Source organism: Oncorhynchus masou, chromosome 30, assembly GCF_036934945.1.
Source record: "Oncorhynchus masou masou isolate Uvic2021 chromosome 30, UVic_Omas_1.1, whole genome shotgun sequence".
NCBI lineage: Eukaryota > Metazoa > Chordata > Actinopteri > Salmoniformes > Salmonidae > Oncorhynchus > Oncorhynchus masou.
In genome coordinates, this window is record NC_088241.1 from 7,501,816 (window position 1) to 7,516,815 (window position 15,000).

At 45.7% G+C, this 15,000-nt stretch overlaps 1 protein-coding gene across 1 annotated transcript in view; it reads left to right on the plus strand.

Moving 5' to 3' along the window:
- LOC135521946 (glutamate receptor ionotropic, kainate 5-like) overlaps window positions 1-15,000 on the plus strand; it is a 32,923-nt gene that overhangs the window by 6,999 nt on the left and 10,924 nt on the right. Inside the window, exons 6-11 of the mRNA XM_064947768.1 lie at window positions 5,569-5,747; window positions 6,748-6,801; window positions 10,620-10,778; window positions 11,079-11,231; window positions 13,402-13,506; window positions 14,376-14,483. Coding sequence (XP_064803840.1) covers window positions 5,569-5,747; window positions 6,748-6,801; window positions 10,620-10,778; window positions 11,079-11,231; window positions 13,402-13,506; window positions 14,376-14,483 — 758 coding nt within the window. The remainder of the gene's footprint in view (window positions 1-5,568; window positions 5,748-6,747; window positions 6,802-10,619; window positions 10,779-11,078; window positions 11,232-13,401; window positions 13,507-14,375; window positions 14,484-15,000) is intronic.

The following is a 15,000-nucleotide window of genomic DNA, read 5'->3' on the forward strand; positions in this document are numbered from 1 at the left end:
ACAGCTGTCAGTGTGCATGCGCTCGGCAGCCACAAGGAGTTGCTAGAGCATGATGGGACATGGACATTCCAGCCTGCCAAACCCTCCCCTAACCCGGAAGACGCAATTATGTGCTCCCTCATGGATCTTCCGGTCGCGACACAGTCCGGGATCGAACCCAGATCTGTAGTGATGCCTCTAGCACTGCGATGCAGTGCCTTAGACCACAGTGCAACTTGGGAGGCCCTGTGTGTGTGCCTTTGTGTGTGTGCCTTTGTGTGTGTGTGTGTGTGTGTTCATGTATCTCACACTCCCTGTGCGAGCTCACGGCATCTTGGCACATTCTCACAGCCTGGGCGATTATGACTGTCCCCTGCTGTTAGACACTCATTCTAACAGGCTGCTCTTAAAGTTCACTAAACTGTACATGCAAACAACACAACTTGTGGTCCATACAAATCACACTCCAACAGTATCTACCTCTTACTCATCCTCCAGCACTTGGCCAGACAGTCAACCACCTGTCAGGCTCCTGATACAGTATAAAGACTGAGCTCCTACAATTGTAAGTTGCTCTATCAGACTATTGATTTAATGATTGATGCACAGTAATTATTCTAAAGAGCTGTAATTCTGTTTCAGTCTCAGAAAATGAAGAGCTCCTCTCCTCTTCATAGACTTGCCACTTTGAACATGAGACCCTATGAAATACATCAGAAAATGTACACCAATATGATCAGTGATTTTAATGTGATACACAGGCCTACGACCTTCCATCCATTTTCTGATGTGAGATGTGAGCCTTCTGTCTATTTGATGTGTTCACAAAAAGCTTTTCTATTTGGAAGAGGTTTTAAAAGCAACAGGTACGGTAGTCATGGTGATATAGTGATTGTGGGTGCAGATTAGGCTCTATATTTGTCTGGGAAGTGATCTCCTCAAGGTTACCGTTACCCACAGATTCTGACCCACTTGGCTGTGGAAGCTATTGCCGTGCCGAGCTGCTGGTTGCCATGGCTGCAGAATAGGTGCTAACTGCCACTCAACAGGCTGACTGCCTGACTCCCTCCACACACACGTACATACAGTCGGTGTGCTGCAGAGAGATAGGCGATTAACACACCATGGTTACAACCAACGGGGATTTTCATATTTTTCCATCTACTTCCGTCGACTGGCTTTCAGGATAAGTGGACGTTATGTGTGTGAGAGAGAGAGAGAGATAGGGCCGCCGTCCATCACATATCAGATGTAGTGATGAGTAATGCAAGGAGGATAAGTGGACGTTATGTGTGTGTGAGAGAGAGAGAGAGAGAGATAGGGCCGCCGTCCATCACATATCAGATGTAGTGTTGAGTAATGCAAGGAGGATAAGTGGACGTTATGTGTGTGAGAGAGAGAGAGATAGGGCCGCCGTCCATCACATATCAGATGTAGTGTTGAGTAAAGCAAGGAGGATAAGTGGACGTTATGTGTGTGTGAGAGAGAGAGAGAGAGAGATAGGGCCGCCGTCCATCACATATCAGATGTAGTGTTGAGTAATGCAAGGAGGATAAGTGGACGTTATGTGTGTGAGAGAGAGAGAGAGAGAGAGAGAGAGATAGGGCCGCCGTCCATCACATATCAGATGTAGTGTTGAGTAATGCAAGGAGGATAAGTGGACGTTATGTGTGTGTGAGAGAGAGAGAGAGATAGGGCCGCCGTCCATCACATATCAGATGTAGTGTTGAGTAATGCAAGGAGGATAAGTGGACGTTATGTGTGTGTGAGAGAGAGAGAGAGAGAGAGATAGGGCCGCCGTCCATCACATATCAGATGTAGTGTTGAGTAATGCAAGGAGGATAAGTGGACGTTATGTGTGTGTGAGAGAGAGAGAGATAGGGCCGCCGTCCATCACATATCAGATGTAGTGTTGAGTAATGCAAGGAGGATAAGTGGACGTTATGTGTGTGAGAGAGAGAGATAGGGCCGCCGTCCATCACATATCAGATGTAGTGTTGAGTAATGCAAGGAGGATAAGTGGACGTTATGTGTGTGTGAGAGAGAGAGAGATAGGGCCGCCGTCCATCACATATCAGATGTAGTGTTGAGTAATGCAAGGAGGATAAGTGGACGTTATGTGTGTGTGAGAGAGAGAGAGAGATAGGGCCGCCGTCCATCACATATCAGATGTAGTGTTGAGTAATGCAAGGAGGATAAGTGGACGTTATGTGTGTGTGAGAGAGAGAGAGAGAGATAGGGCCGCCGTCCATCACATATCAGATGTAGTGATGAGTAATGCAAGGAGGATAAGTGGACGTTATGTGTGTGTGAGAGAGAGAGAGAGAGATAGGGCCGCCGTCCATCACATATCAGATGTAGTGATGAGTAATGCAAGGAGGATAAGTGGACGTTATGTGTGTGTGAGAGAGAGAGAGAGATAGGGCCGCCGTCCATCACATATCAGATGTAGTGATGAGTAATGCAAGGAGGATAAGTGGACGTTATGTGTGTGAGAGAGAGAGAGATAGGGCCGCCGTCCATCACATATCAGATGTAGTGTTGAGTAAAGCAAGGAGGATAAGTGGACGTTATGTGTGAGAGAGAGAGAGAGAGAGAGATAGGGCCGCCGTCCATCACATATCAGATGTAGTGTTGAGTAAAGCAAGGAGGATAAGTGGACGTTATGTGTGTGTGAGAGAGAGAGAGATAGGGCCGCCGTCCATCACATATCAGATGTAGTGTTGAGTAATGCAAGGAGGATAAGTGGACGTTATGTGTGTGAGAGAGAGAGAGAGAGATAGGGCCGCCGTCCATCACATATCAGACGTAGTGTTGAGTAATGCAAGGAGGATAAGTGGACGTTATGTGTGTGAGAGAGAGAGAGAGAGAGATAGGGCCGCCGTCCATCACATATCAGATGTAGTGTTGAGTAAAGCAAGGAGGATAAGTGGACGTTATGTGTGTGAGAGAGAGAGAGAGATAGGGCCGCCGTCCATCACATATCAGATGTAGTGTTGAGTAATGCAAGGAGGATAAGTGGACGTTATGTGTGTGTGAGAGAGAGAGAGAGAGAGATAGGGCTGCCGTCCATCACATATCAGATGTAGTGTTGAGTAAAGCAAGGAGGATAAGTGGACGTTATGTGTGAGAGAGAGAGAGAGAGATAGGGCCGCCGTCCATCACATATCAGATGTAGTGTTGAGTAAAGCAAGGAGGATAAGTGGACGTTATGTGTGTGAGAGAGAGAGAGAGAGAGAGATAGGGCCGCCGTCCATCACATATCAGATGTAGTGTTGAGTAAAGCAAGGAGGATAAGTGGACGTTATGTGTGTGAGAGAGAGAGAGATAGGGCCGCCGTCCATCACATATCAGATGTAGTGTTGAGTAATGCAAGGAGGATAAGTGGACGTTATGTGTGTGAGAGAGAGATAGGGCCGCCGTCCATCACATATCAGATGTAGTGTTGAGTAAAGCAAGGAGGATAAGTGGACGTTATGTGTGTGAGAGAGAGAGAGAGATAGGGCCGCCGTCCATCACATATCAGATGTAGTGTTGAGTAATGCAAGGAGGATAAGTGGACGTTATGTGTGTGAGAGAGAGAGAGAGATAGGGCCGCCGTCCATCACATATCAGATGTAGTGATGAGTAATGCAAGGAGAATAAGTGGACGTTATGTGTGTGTGAGAGAGAGAGATAGGGCCGCCGTCCATCACATATCAGCTGTAGTGTTGAGTAATGCAAGGAGGATAAGTGGACGTTATGTGTGTGAGAGAGAGAGAGAGATAGGGCCGCCGTCCATCACATATCAGATGTAGTGTTGAGTAATGCAAGGAGGATAAGTGGACGTTATGTGTGTGAGAGAGAGAGAGAGAGAGAGAGAGAGAGAGAGAGAGATAGGGCCGCCGTCCATCACATATCAGATGTAGTGTTGAGTAAAGCAAGGAGGATAAGTGGACGTTATGTGTGTGAGAGAGAGATAGGGCCGCCGTCCATCACATATCAGATGTAGTGATGAGTAATGCAAGGAGGATAAGTGGACGTTATGTGTGTGAGAGAGAGAGAGAGAGAGATAGGGCCGCCGTCCATCACATATCAGATGTAGTGTTGAGTAATGCAAGGAGGATAAGTGGACGTTATGTGTGTGTGTGAGAGAGAGAGATAGGGCCGCCGTCCATCACATATCAGATGTAGTGATGAGTAATGCAAGGAGAATAAGTGGACGTTATGTGTGTGAGAGAGAGAGAGAGAGATAGGGCCGCCGTCCATCACATATCAGATGTAGTGATGAGTAAAGCAAGGAGACCAAGATGGTTTATTATTTTCTTCTTATAGTGTCCATTCGGTTGCTGCATGGACAAAGATGTTTTATGTTGATTTCCAGGTATTTTCCGGTTCTTTTTGGCTGAAATGTTTTTGGGGAGGTTTCCTTCTCTAGTTATGTATGGGTCACGTCCAGCTATTAATCTACTGCCATTATGCAGTTTTTATGAGATGGATGAGGTCAGAGGAAGGAGAGGAGAGAGGGAGAAGGTAAAAACGGATAGAGAGAGAGGAAGCAAGAGCTGGAGAGAGGAATAGAGGGACAGGGGAGAGATGATGTGAAAGGAGATGGAGTGACCAGGATAGGATAAGAAAGAGAGAGAGATACAAAAGAGCTAGAGCAAAAGATGGAGACGTTAGCAAAAGAGAGAGAGAGCAGTTAGAGGGAAAGAGACAGAAGGAGAGGTTAGGTTAGTGAGAGAGTGTGAAAAAGAGAGAGAGGAAGCTAGAGAGAGAGTATTGATTTTTCTCCTTCAAACTAATTAAAGTTTTTGGCCTGGTTCAGTGATTACCACACTGCTTATAGGCCTGCTCTCTGGGAGGCTCCTGTCCCTCCCTCCCTCCCTCCCTCCCTCCCTCCCTCCCTCCCTCCCTCCCTCCCTCCCTCCCTCCCTCCCTCCCTCCCTCCCTCCCTCCCTCCCTCCCTCCCTCCCTCCCTCCCTCCCTCCCTCCCTCCCCTCTAGCTCCCTGTGAACCTCCCCAGACGCTGGTAGCTCCTCTTATTTACTTTTCTGGCAGTGTTTTACTAGAGAATATAGAATTAGAATGGGAATTAGAAGTTATATTCTAAACCCCAATGACCTTTCCATAGTGTTTGGCCCAGGGATTAGCTACTGTATATTTGCTTTGAGGAGCGAAGTCGTCATGTCGTCACTGGTAGCGTTTGATATTATGAATGCCAATGGGGGAGACAAATGTTAGACGTTCATTTAGCTTTTCTGTTTGGCTTGTCCCTAGTGGATCTTGTTGCTATTTACGTGGCTAAGTAATTACTAGGCTGTCCGTATTGGATTGGTGGGTCAGTTTTTTTCAATTGCTAGATATTCTATGTCAATGACATAGTGGTGGGTTAGCGCTATATAATCATTGAATCTCCCCAGAACCTGATTTATGGGATCTCTTGTTAGAACTACCAGTATAGCACACTTTCTATGCATTTTACAATGCCTATCTCCAACAACCCATGTTCGTTTGTGGATGTTAAATAAAGTCTCACCTAAAATGCCTCTGTTATTCTATCCCTTCTTTTCCTCTTCTCTCCGGCTCTCTCCCGGCTCTGCCCCTAAGGCCTTCTGCGATTGGAGGAGCTAGTGCGACGCTTCCTGATCTCCAGGGAGACCCTGTCAATCAGGATGCTAGATGACAGCCTGGATCCCACCCCTCTGCTGAAGGAGATACGAGACGACAAGGTGGCCACCATCATCATCGACGCCAACGCCTCCATCTCCTACCTCATCCTTAAAAAGGTCAGAAGTCATGCCTCAGTGCTAGGGTGGTTTTTATAGAGTAGCTACATGAGTTGTCGCCTGTAGAGCACAAACAGATCTGAGATCAGGCTGAGAAGTTGTACCTATTGACTGATTTAGTATCTGGGTATAATAATCTGATCATAGATCTGCGGTCTGGTTCTACTTCTAGCTCAGGAACAATTTGACTGATGATTGTTGCTTGCTGGATACAGGACAGTAATGCAGAGAACCCTGTGAAGTTATACAGGGAGCAACAATGGTTCAATTATCTTAAGCAGCTGAAATCGTACTAACAGCTTGTCTATTTGACATGCGGTAATCCATATTTAGTGGTGATAATGGGTCCATAGGTGTTATGATGATGTATATTGTACAGCCTGTTGCAAAGGCAGTTAAAGCACAGGAGTGACTCAGAGATGTCTGTCTGTCTGTCTGTCTGTCTGTCTGTCTGTCTGTCTGTCTGTCTGTCTGTCTGCCTGTCTGTCTGTCTGTCTGTCTGTCTGTCTGTCTGTCTGCCTGTCTGTCTGTCTGTCTGTCTGTCTGTCTGCCTGTCTGTCTGTCTGTCTGTCTGTCTGTCTGTCTGTCTGTCTGTCTGTCTGTCTGTCTGTCTGTCTGTCTGTCTGTCTGTCTGTCTGCCTGCCTGCCTGCCTGTCTGTCTGTCTGTCTGTCTGTCTGTCTGTCTGTCTGTCTGTCTGTCTGTACGTGCATTACCACTCCTCTCTTCTCTCTCTGCTCTGTCTACTATCTGCCTTAAGCTTTATTTTGTACGTTTGACAATTTAACACTGTGGTTATGGTAAGCTCTCTCTTTTTCAATCCCTCTCTCTCTTGTCATCCCTCTCTCTCTCTCTCTCTCTCTGCTTCTGTCCTTCTCGCCCTCACTCTGCCTCCTACCACTTCCCCTCTCCATCTATCTTCCCCCTCTTCCCTCTTACTTTCTATCTCACTCTCCTTCTCTCTGTCTCCCATCCCCCATTCGCTTCTCTCTCTCTCCACAGGCGTCAGAGTTGGGAATGACATCAGCGTTTTACAAGTACATCCTCACCACCATGGTAAGAACGCACCAACGCCTCAGCATTCTTGCCATCCTTCCACCTTTCCTCTCCTCTGTGTCCTTCCTTCCGCCTCCTTCTCAATCCCTCTCTTTGTCCCTGGGTGTGTGTGAGGGACGGGGCTCAGGGACGTGCCAGGTGGGTGAAACACATTACAACATTCAGAGAGAAATGCACTACAAAAGTATGTGGATACCTGCTCCCTGAACATCTCATTCCAAAATCATGGGCATTAATATGGAGTTAGTCCCCCTTTGCTGCTATAACTGCCTCCACTCTTCTGGGAAGGCTTTCCACTAGAGGTTGGAACATTGCTGCGGGGATTTGCTTCCATTCAGCCACAAGAGCATTAGTGAAGTCGGGCTCTGATGTTGGACGATTAGGCCTGGCTCGCAGTTGGCGTTCCAATTCATCCCAAAGGTGTTCGATGGGGTTGAGGTCAGGGCTCTTTGCAGGCCAGTCAAGTTCTTCCACACCGATCTCGACAAACCAGTTCTATATGGACCTCGCTTTGTGCACAGAGACAATGTCAGGCTGAAACAGGAAATGTCATTGAATGCTGTAGCATTAAGATTTGCCTTCACTGGAACTAAGGGGCCTAGCCCGAACCATTAAAACTAGGCCAGCTCTAGCAGGGCAGAAATTTGACGAACGGACTTGTTGGAAAGGTGCCACATTGAAAGTCACTGAAAAAAGCTCTTCAGTAAGGCCGTTCTACTGCCAATGTTTCTATGGAGATTGCATGGCTGTGTGCCCGATATTATACACCTGTCAGCAATGGGTGTGGCTGAAATATATATAGTATATATAATGTATGAAAAAATAGGAGTTTACATGTTTTTATATAATTGAGGTTAAAGGTAACATCTTTTTTTGTATTACTAAGTCTGTCAATCATATCAAATGTATAATTTAAGTCAGCTGCTAAAATAATAGTTCCTTTCTGGATTTGATCTAATATCAAAAAACACCAGATTTGCCCCTGGTGGGATATACAGTACAATGAAGTCAATGTGTATTTTTCACCATGTAAGGTAGAAGGGGAAATGGTGTATTCTTATTTATCAGGATGCCTACACCCCTGCTGTTACTTCAGTAGGTGGGAGCATAAGCTTATCCAACTCTTCTTTAAATGTTCAATTTCTCCTTTTAACATGTTTTACTCTTTCAAGAAAACCACATTTGCTGACAATATTTTGAAGTGTTCGAGAACCATGCTTTTACCCCCATCATTCCATGTGATAAGTTGGATTTTGTTGGCCATGTATAGACTCAAAGTTAACCTCAACTGTTTCGTCTATCATTGAAGAACCAAGTAAAACATTTTAGCAGACATGACATATGATGGCGGTAGGCATTCCATAGAATGGAAGGATCATAGTATAAATACACTACATAGTCATTGTATACATTACATATATAGAGTGTGTAGGCTGAGCAGACATATAACAAAATACACAAAAAAAAACATGAAGCTCAGTACGTCATAGTAATATGCCTTTATATATATATATATATATATATATATATATATATATATATATATATATATATATTTTTTAGCTGACACCTCTCCTAATGTACCAAAAAAGCTGTGGATAATACATTGTACATACATTTAAAGAAAGACTGCCACTTAAGTACTGTGTTTGGTTTGTATTACCTTATAAATTAAATTGAAGTATAGTGGCTGGGGTGAGTGGGTCCTCTGAGAGACTGAAATGGGATGAGTGGAGGCCCCAAGCACACCTCAGAGAAGTGTCTGATGCCCAGTCACCCCCTCCCAATCCCCTGGATATAGCCACTCTCCATTCTCACTAACAACCACCATTAAATCTTAAAACAAGGACTAATAATGATTCAATATCCTTTTCTAATCTGTCCAGAACTCAAATAAATTTTACAAGTCAGGAAAAAAAGGAATACAATTACATTGTATTATAATAAGTCCTTCTTTCTCTCTCCCTAACCAAATCCATCCCTCTCCACCTCCCCTCCCTGTTCTCACCTCTTTACCACACCCAAGCCAAGCTTATCGCCACCTCCCATCTTTAATCCTCCTTAAACCCACAAGCCAAGCTTGTCCCCACCTCCCCTCCTTGTCCTCCCTTACCCACCCAGGCCAAGGTTATCCAAACCTCTGTCTTTAGCCCCCCTCCCTTCTTCTCAAACACATTTACACCCCTCTATACGTGTAACTATTCATCCATTCTCCTTCATTCACACACATGTACCTTATGCTTCCACACACTCATGCTCTCCCGCCCTCTTACACATATTCATATTCACCCTCCTTCACTCTCCCATTCATATGCATAGACACATACCCACACATTCACCCACTCACACCCTCTTGCCCACAAAAACACACATCCATTATTATTTACAATTGTTGACTTACATGCTATATTTCCTCTTTTATATTGTCTTTTCAGTGTCCATGTTTCTCACTGGCATTGGCTAATTATATTGTTACTTCCTAGAGAAGAACAGTTATTTGAGGACAATAGAGTCTAGATTGTATTGGGGGGAGGGGGAAGGAATATTGTCTCAATTTACGATAAGTTGGTCTGGGGCATCACTGTATGTAGCCCAGTGTACTTATTGTTTTTTTCCTGCCTCTGCCTCTCCTCAGGGCACTGGGCTCTCTTTCAACTGGAAAGGTTTCTTGCAGCCTGTTCAGGGCTTCATCAGTGCTTGTGAACTCCATTCTCTGTGTTCCCTTCCATACCTACAATACTGCCGGGAATCAGAGTTGAGACTTGATTCCTTTTATCTCCAGTGACTGTCTGATCAGAATGAATTGCTTGCGTTTTTTCTCAGCCTAGCAGACAGGTCCTGGACGAATCAAATGGACTGGCTGTGGACCTTGATCTCTTTATAACCCTGTGCCCTCAGAATGTTGAATTTGGTCTGACAGATTAAAGATTACCAAGCGAGGATATTTAGCGTTCTTCTGCTTCACGCTGATCTGATGTCTTCGCTCCAGATCCTCCAGCAATACATCCACACTAAGCTCCCCCAATATCAGCTTGATCACATAGCTGGAAAGGTCTGCTTTTTTCTTTTCTTCTGGTAGGGACAAAATTCTCATATTATTTTGTCTCTATTTGTTTTCTAGCTGATCCAGTTAATCTTCTTAAGTTTGCGCCTTTGTTTCCAGAAGGCCAATTTTATTGTTTCATCCACGCGCCCGCTCTGTATATGCATAGCTTACATGATAGAATCTACTTTTTTTAACAACAGATTGTAACTGTTGTTTGTTTTGGTGAGAACTGGATATCCTTCAGCTGTTCGTTGCTCTCATTAGCATCTCCAAGTTGTTCTTTGTCTTTTCCTTTAAGGGAAGAGATGGCTTGTTGGATTTGAGTCTCAGCTTCGTTTTACTCACAGATTAGTTCGCTGCTCACTCTGCTCACAGATTGGTATGCTGTTCACTCTCTCCCGGCTGCTTGGGGATATATTGATCAATTGATTTTAAAGGCTTAATGGAAACTATGTTGTCTGGCCTCTACACATATTCACAGTTTTGAAGGTACAAAACAGAGCTACTATCTCCCCATGCGTCAAAGGTGGTACGCGCATGCGCCTCGCTCTCTCTTCATTCAATTCAAATGGGCTTTATTGGCCTCTCTCTCACTCTTCATTCAATTCAAAGGGCTTTATTGGTATGGGAGACATATGTTTACATTGCCAAAGCAAGTGAAATAAACAGAAATGAACAGTAAACTCTGTCTCGCTCTCTGTTTCTGTTTCTGTTTCTGAGATTTCATACACATGTCACTCACCCAACTTATCCTCTCCTCACCCTCTCCCAGGACTTCCCCCTGCTGAGGCTGGATGACATAGTCGATGACCAGTCCAACATCATAGGGTTCTCCATGTTCAACACCACTCATCCATTCTACCTGGAGTTCATCAGGAGTCTCAACCTGTCCTGGAGGGAGGGCTGTGATCTCATCTACCCCGGGCCTGCGGTATGTTCTACCAGAGTGTTACATTCACACATCCCTGTGTCAGCTGGTGCATACCTTGTTTTAACTGAGAAATTGTATGGTAACAAGTGTTACTTCCTGGTGTGTTGGTATCAAATGGTCCATATGGACACTTGCCTCATTGAATCACCAAATACAGACACCAAAATGGAATAAAGTTATTAATATGTTATGAACCATGTTACTCCTTCTCCCTCCTGCAATTCCTTACCTACCACCCCTCTTCGCCCTCCTGCCCATTTCTCCTTTCTTTCCCCCGTGCACCTCCTTCTCCCCCTCCAGTTGTCGTCAGCCTTGATGTTTGACGCGGTGCACGTTGTGGTGGGGGCGGTGAGGGAGCTCAACAGGAGTCAGGAGATTGGAGTCAAACCTCTCAGCTGCACCTCTCCTCAGATCTGGCAACACGGCACCAGCCTCATGAACTACCTACGCATGGTCAGTACACACACACACACACACACACACGCACACGCACACGCACACGCACACGCGCACACGCACATGCACAGGCACACACAAGAACACACACACAGTTTACTTTTATTTTGAGTCTTCATTTGAGTTGTTTCTTCTCATAACAATATATCTGACTTTTAGATACCAACAGCAGCCACACTGTTAAACAAGTCACCAGCAACTACAGCATATCAGTCACACTCCTGTCCTGCCCACCATATCGTTGTGTTGGGCCACACTCCTGTCCTGCCCACCATGTCGTTGTGTTGGGTCACACTCCTGTCCTGCCTACCATGTCGTTGTGTTGGGTCACACTCCTGTCCTGCCCACCATGTCGTTGTGTTGGGTCACACTCCTGTCCTGCCCACCATGTCGTTGTGTTGGGTCACACTCCTGTCCTGCCCACCATGTCGTTGTGTTGGGTCACACTCCTGTCCTGCCCACCATATCGTTGTGTTGGGCCACACTCCTGTCCTGCCCACCATGTCGTTGTGTTGGGTCACACTCCTGTCCTGCCTACCATGTCGTTGTGTTGGGTCACACTCCTGTCCTGCCCACCATGTCGTTGTGTTGGGTCACACTCCTGTCCTGCCCACCATGTCGTTGTGTTGGGTCACACTCCTGTCCTGCCCACCATGTCGTTGTGTTGGGTCACACTCCTGTCCTGCCCACCATGTCGTTGTGTTGGGTCACACTCCTGTCCTGCCTACCATGTTGTTGTGTTGGGTCACACTCCTGTCCTGCCTACCATGTTGTTGTGTTGGGTCACACTCCTGTCCTGCCCACCATGTCATTGTGTTGGGTCACACTCCTGTCCTGCCTACCATGTCGTTGTGTTGGGTCACACTCCTGTCCTGCCCACGATGTCGTTGTGTTGGGTCACACTCCTGTCCTGCCTACCATATCGTTGTTTTGGGTCACACTCCTGTCCTGCCCACCATGTCGTTGTGTTGGACCACACTCCTGTCCTGCCTACCATGTCGTTGTGTTGGCTCACACTCCTGTCCTGCCTACCATGTCATTGTGTTGGACCACACTCCTGTCCTGCCCACCATGTCGTTGTGTTGGGTCACACTCCTGTCCTGCCTACCATGTCGTTGTGTTGGACCACACTCCTGTCCTGCCCACCATGTCGTTGTACTGGGGTCCAGTGTTGTTGGTAATAGGTGGTTGTGTCACTCTGTCTGTCTGTCTGTCTGTCTTCCATCTTGCACTCCTCCTCCCTTGTTATTATTTGTTATTTGACAAGGCTGGTTGTCTGTGTGCTCATTGACGAGCTGTCTTCATGGCTACCTGTGTTCCATCTCTCTTTGTCTCCTCGGTACAGGCCTATCTGTCTCTGTTATCAAACCACTGGGTGTGTTCCATCTCTCTTTGTCTCCTCGGTACAGGCCTATCTGTCTCTGTTATCAAACCACTGGGTGTGTTCCATCTCTCTTTGTCTCCTCGGTACAGGCCTATCTGTCTCTGTTATCAAACCACTGGGTGTGTTCCATCTCTTTTGTCTCCTCGGTACAGGCCTATCTGTCTCTGTTATCAAACCACTGGGTGTGTTCCATCTCTCTTTGTCTCCTCGGTACAGGCCTATCTGTCTCTGTTATCAAACCACTGGGTGTGTTCCATCTCTCTTTGTCTCCTCGGTACAGGCCTATCTGTCTCTGTTATCAAACCACTGGGTGTGTTCCATCTCTCTTTGTCTCCTCGGTACAGGCCTATCTGTCTCTGTTATCAAACCACTGGGTGTGTTCCATCTCTCTTTGTCTCCTCGGTACAGGCCTATCTGTCTCTGTTATCAAACCACTGGGTGTGTTCCATCTCTCTTTGTCTCCTCGGTACAGGCCTATCTGTCTCTGTTATCAAACCACTGGGTGTGTTCCATCTTCACCACCACTCCATTCATCTTAGCTCTATCAAGCTCTGTCAGCACTGTCACACTGTGTACTAGATATGTGTAGTGTAAGTATAGTGTTCTCTCTCTTTGTTGCTCTCTCTCTCTCTCTCTCTCTCTCTGTCTTTTTCTCTCATACCTCTTTCTCTCTCAATTCATTAAATTCCATTAAATTCAAATGAGCTTTATTGGCATCATAATACTATTTATCCATCCCTCCCTCCTTCTCTCTATCTCTTTCCCTCCCTCTCGCTCTGTCAGGTGGAGTATGATGGTCTGACAGGCCATGTGGAGTTCAACAGTAAAGGACAGAGAACCAACTACACACTGAGGATTCTGGAGAAACAGCGCAGGGGTCACAGAGAGGTCAGAGGGCACTGGGGTTATAGAGAAACATAGTTTGACACAAAATGGCTTCCGTGTTGACAGTAATCCTCCCTAACAGTGACATTCTAGCCATATAATTAGAATTGGTTATGCTATGGAAGTGCTTTGTGATTCGCTAGCTACAGTATGTACTTAACGATAACACCAGCTGAGGACTAAAGACTAAATAGAACAGCAAAATCAATGGTTGTTTTTGGGTCGACATTTGCGATACGAGACTCCAAGGGGATATCCAAAAATGTAGCACTTGTATTGTAATTAGATGGTTTTCCCTCTGAACGTGAAGGTCTTTAACGTTCTACATTTCAAACACACAAACTGACATCTATCTACAATGCTCCTAGAAACTGCTCTTTTAGAAATGCAGCATGAGAAGAGAAAATATAGGGCTTTAGAAAAAAATGAAAATTCTATCTTTAGAGCCATTACCTCCTATCTGACCCATAGAGAGATGTATGTGAACATATAGTTTATTTTCCAAAGTGCCTTTGGGCTTGTCCTCTGGATTCTAGCTCCTTCTTGTTTTACACCGTCACATGGATTTACTATACCTCCTGTATAATCACACACATCCTGCAATTATTATCCTCTCTCTCTCTCTGTCTCTCTCTGTCTCTCTCTCTCTGTCTCTCTCTCTCTCTCTCCCTCTCTCTCTCTCTCTCTCTCTCTCTCTCTCTCTCTCTCTCTCTCCCTCTCTCTCCCTCTCTCTCCCTCTCTCTCTCTCTCTCTCTCTCTCTCTCTCTCTCTCTCTCTCTCTCTCGCTCTCTCTCTCCCTTTCTCTCTCTCTCTCTCTCTCTCTCTCTCTCTCTCTCTCTCCCTTTCTCTCCCTTTCTCTCTCCCTCCCTCAGATTGGTATCTGGTACTCCAACAACACACTGGCTATGAACGCCACCAGTCTGGACATCAACGTCTCGGAAACACTGGCCAACAAGACCCTCATCGTCACCACCATACTGGTGAGGTCAAACCCTTTATTATGACCACCATATTGGTGAGGTCAAACCCTTTATTAGGACCACCATATTGGTGAGGTCAAACCATTTATTATGACCACCTTATTAGTGAGGTCAAACATTTCATTATAACCACCATACAGACTGGTGAGGTCAAAACCTTTATTATGACCACCATACTGATGAGGTCAAAATCTTTATTATGACCACCCTTCTAATGAGGTCAAACCCGTTATCATGACCACCATATTGGTGAGGTCAAAACATTTATTATGACTACCATATACACTGTGTACAAAACATTAGGAATGCTCTTTCCATGACACAGACTGACCAGGTGAATCCACTTCAGTCAGTGTAGATGAAGGGGAGGAGACAAATAATGATTTTTAAGCCTTGAGACAATTGAGAAATGGATTGTGTATGTGTGCCCATTCCGAGGTGAATGCGTGAGACAAACGATTTAAGTGCTTTTGAATGGGGTATGACAGTAGGAGCCAGGCAGACCAGTATGCGTTTG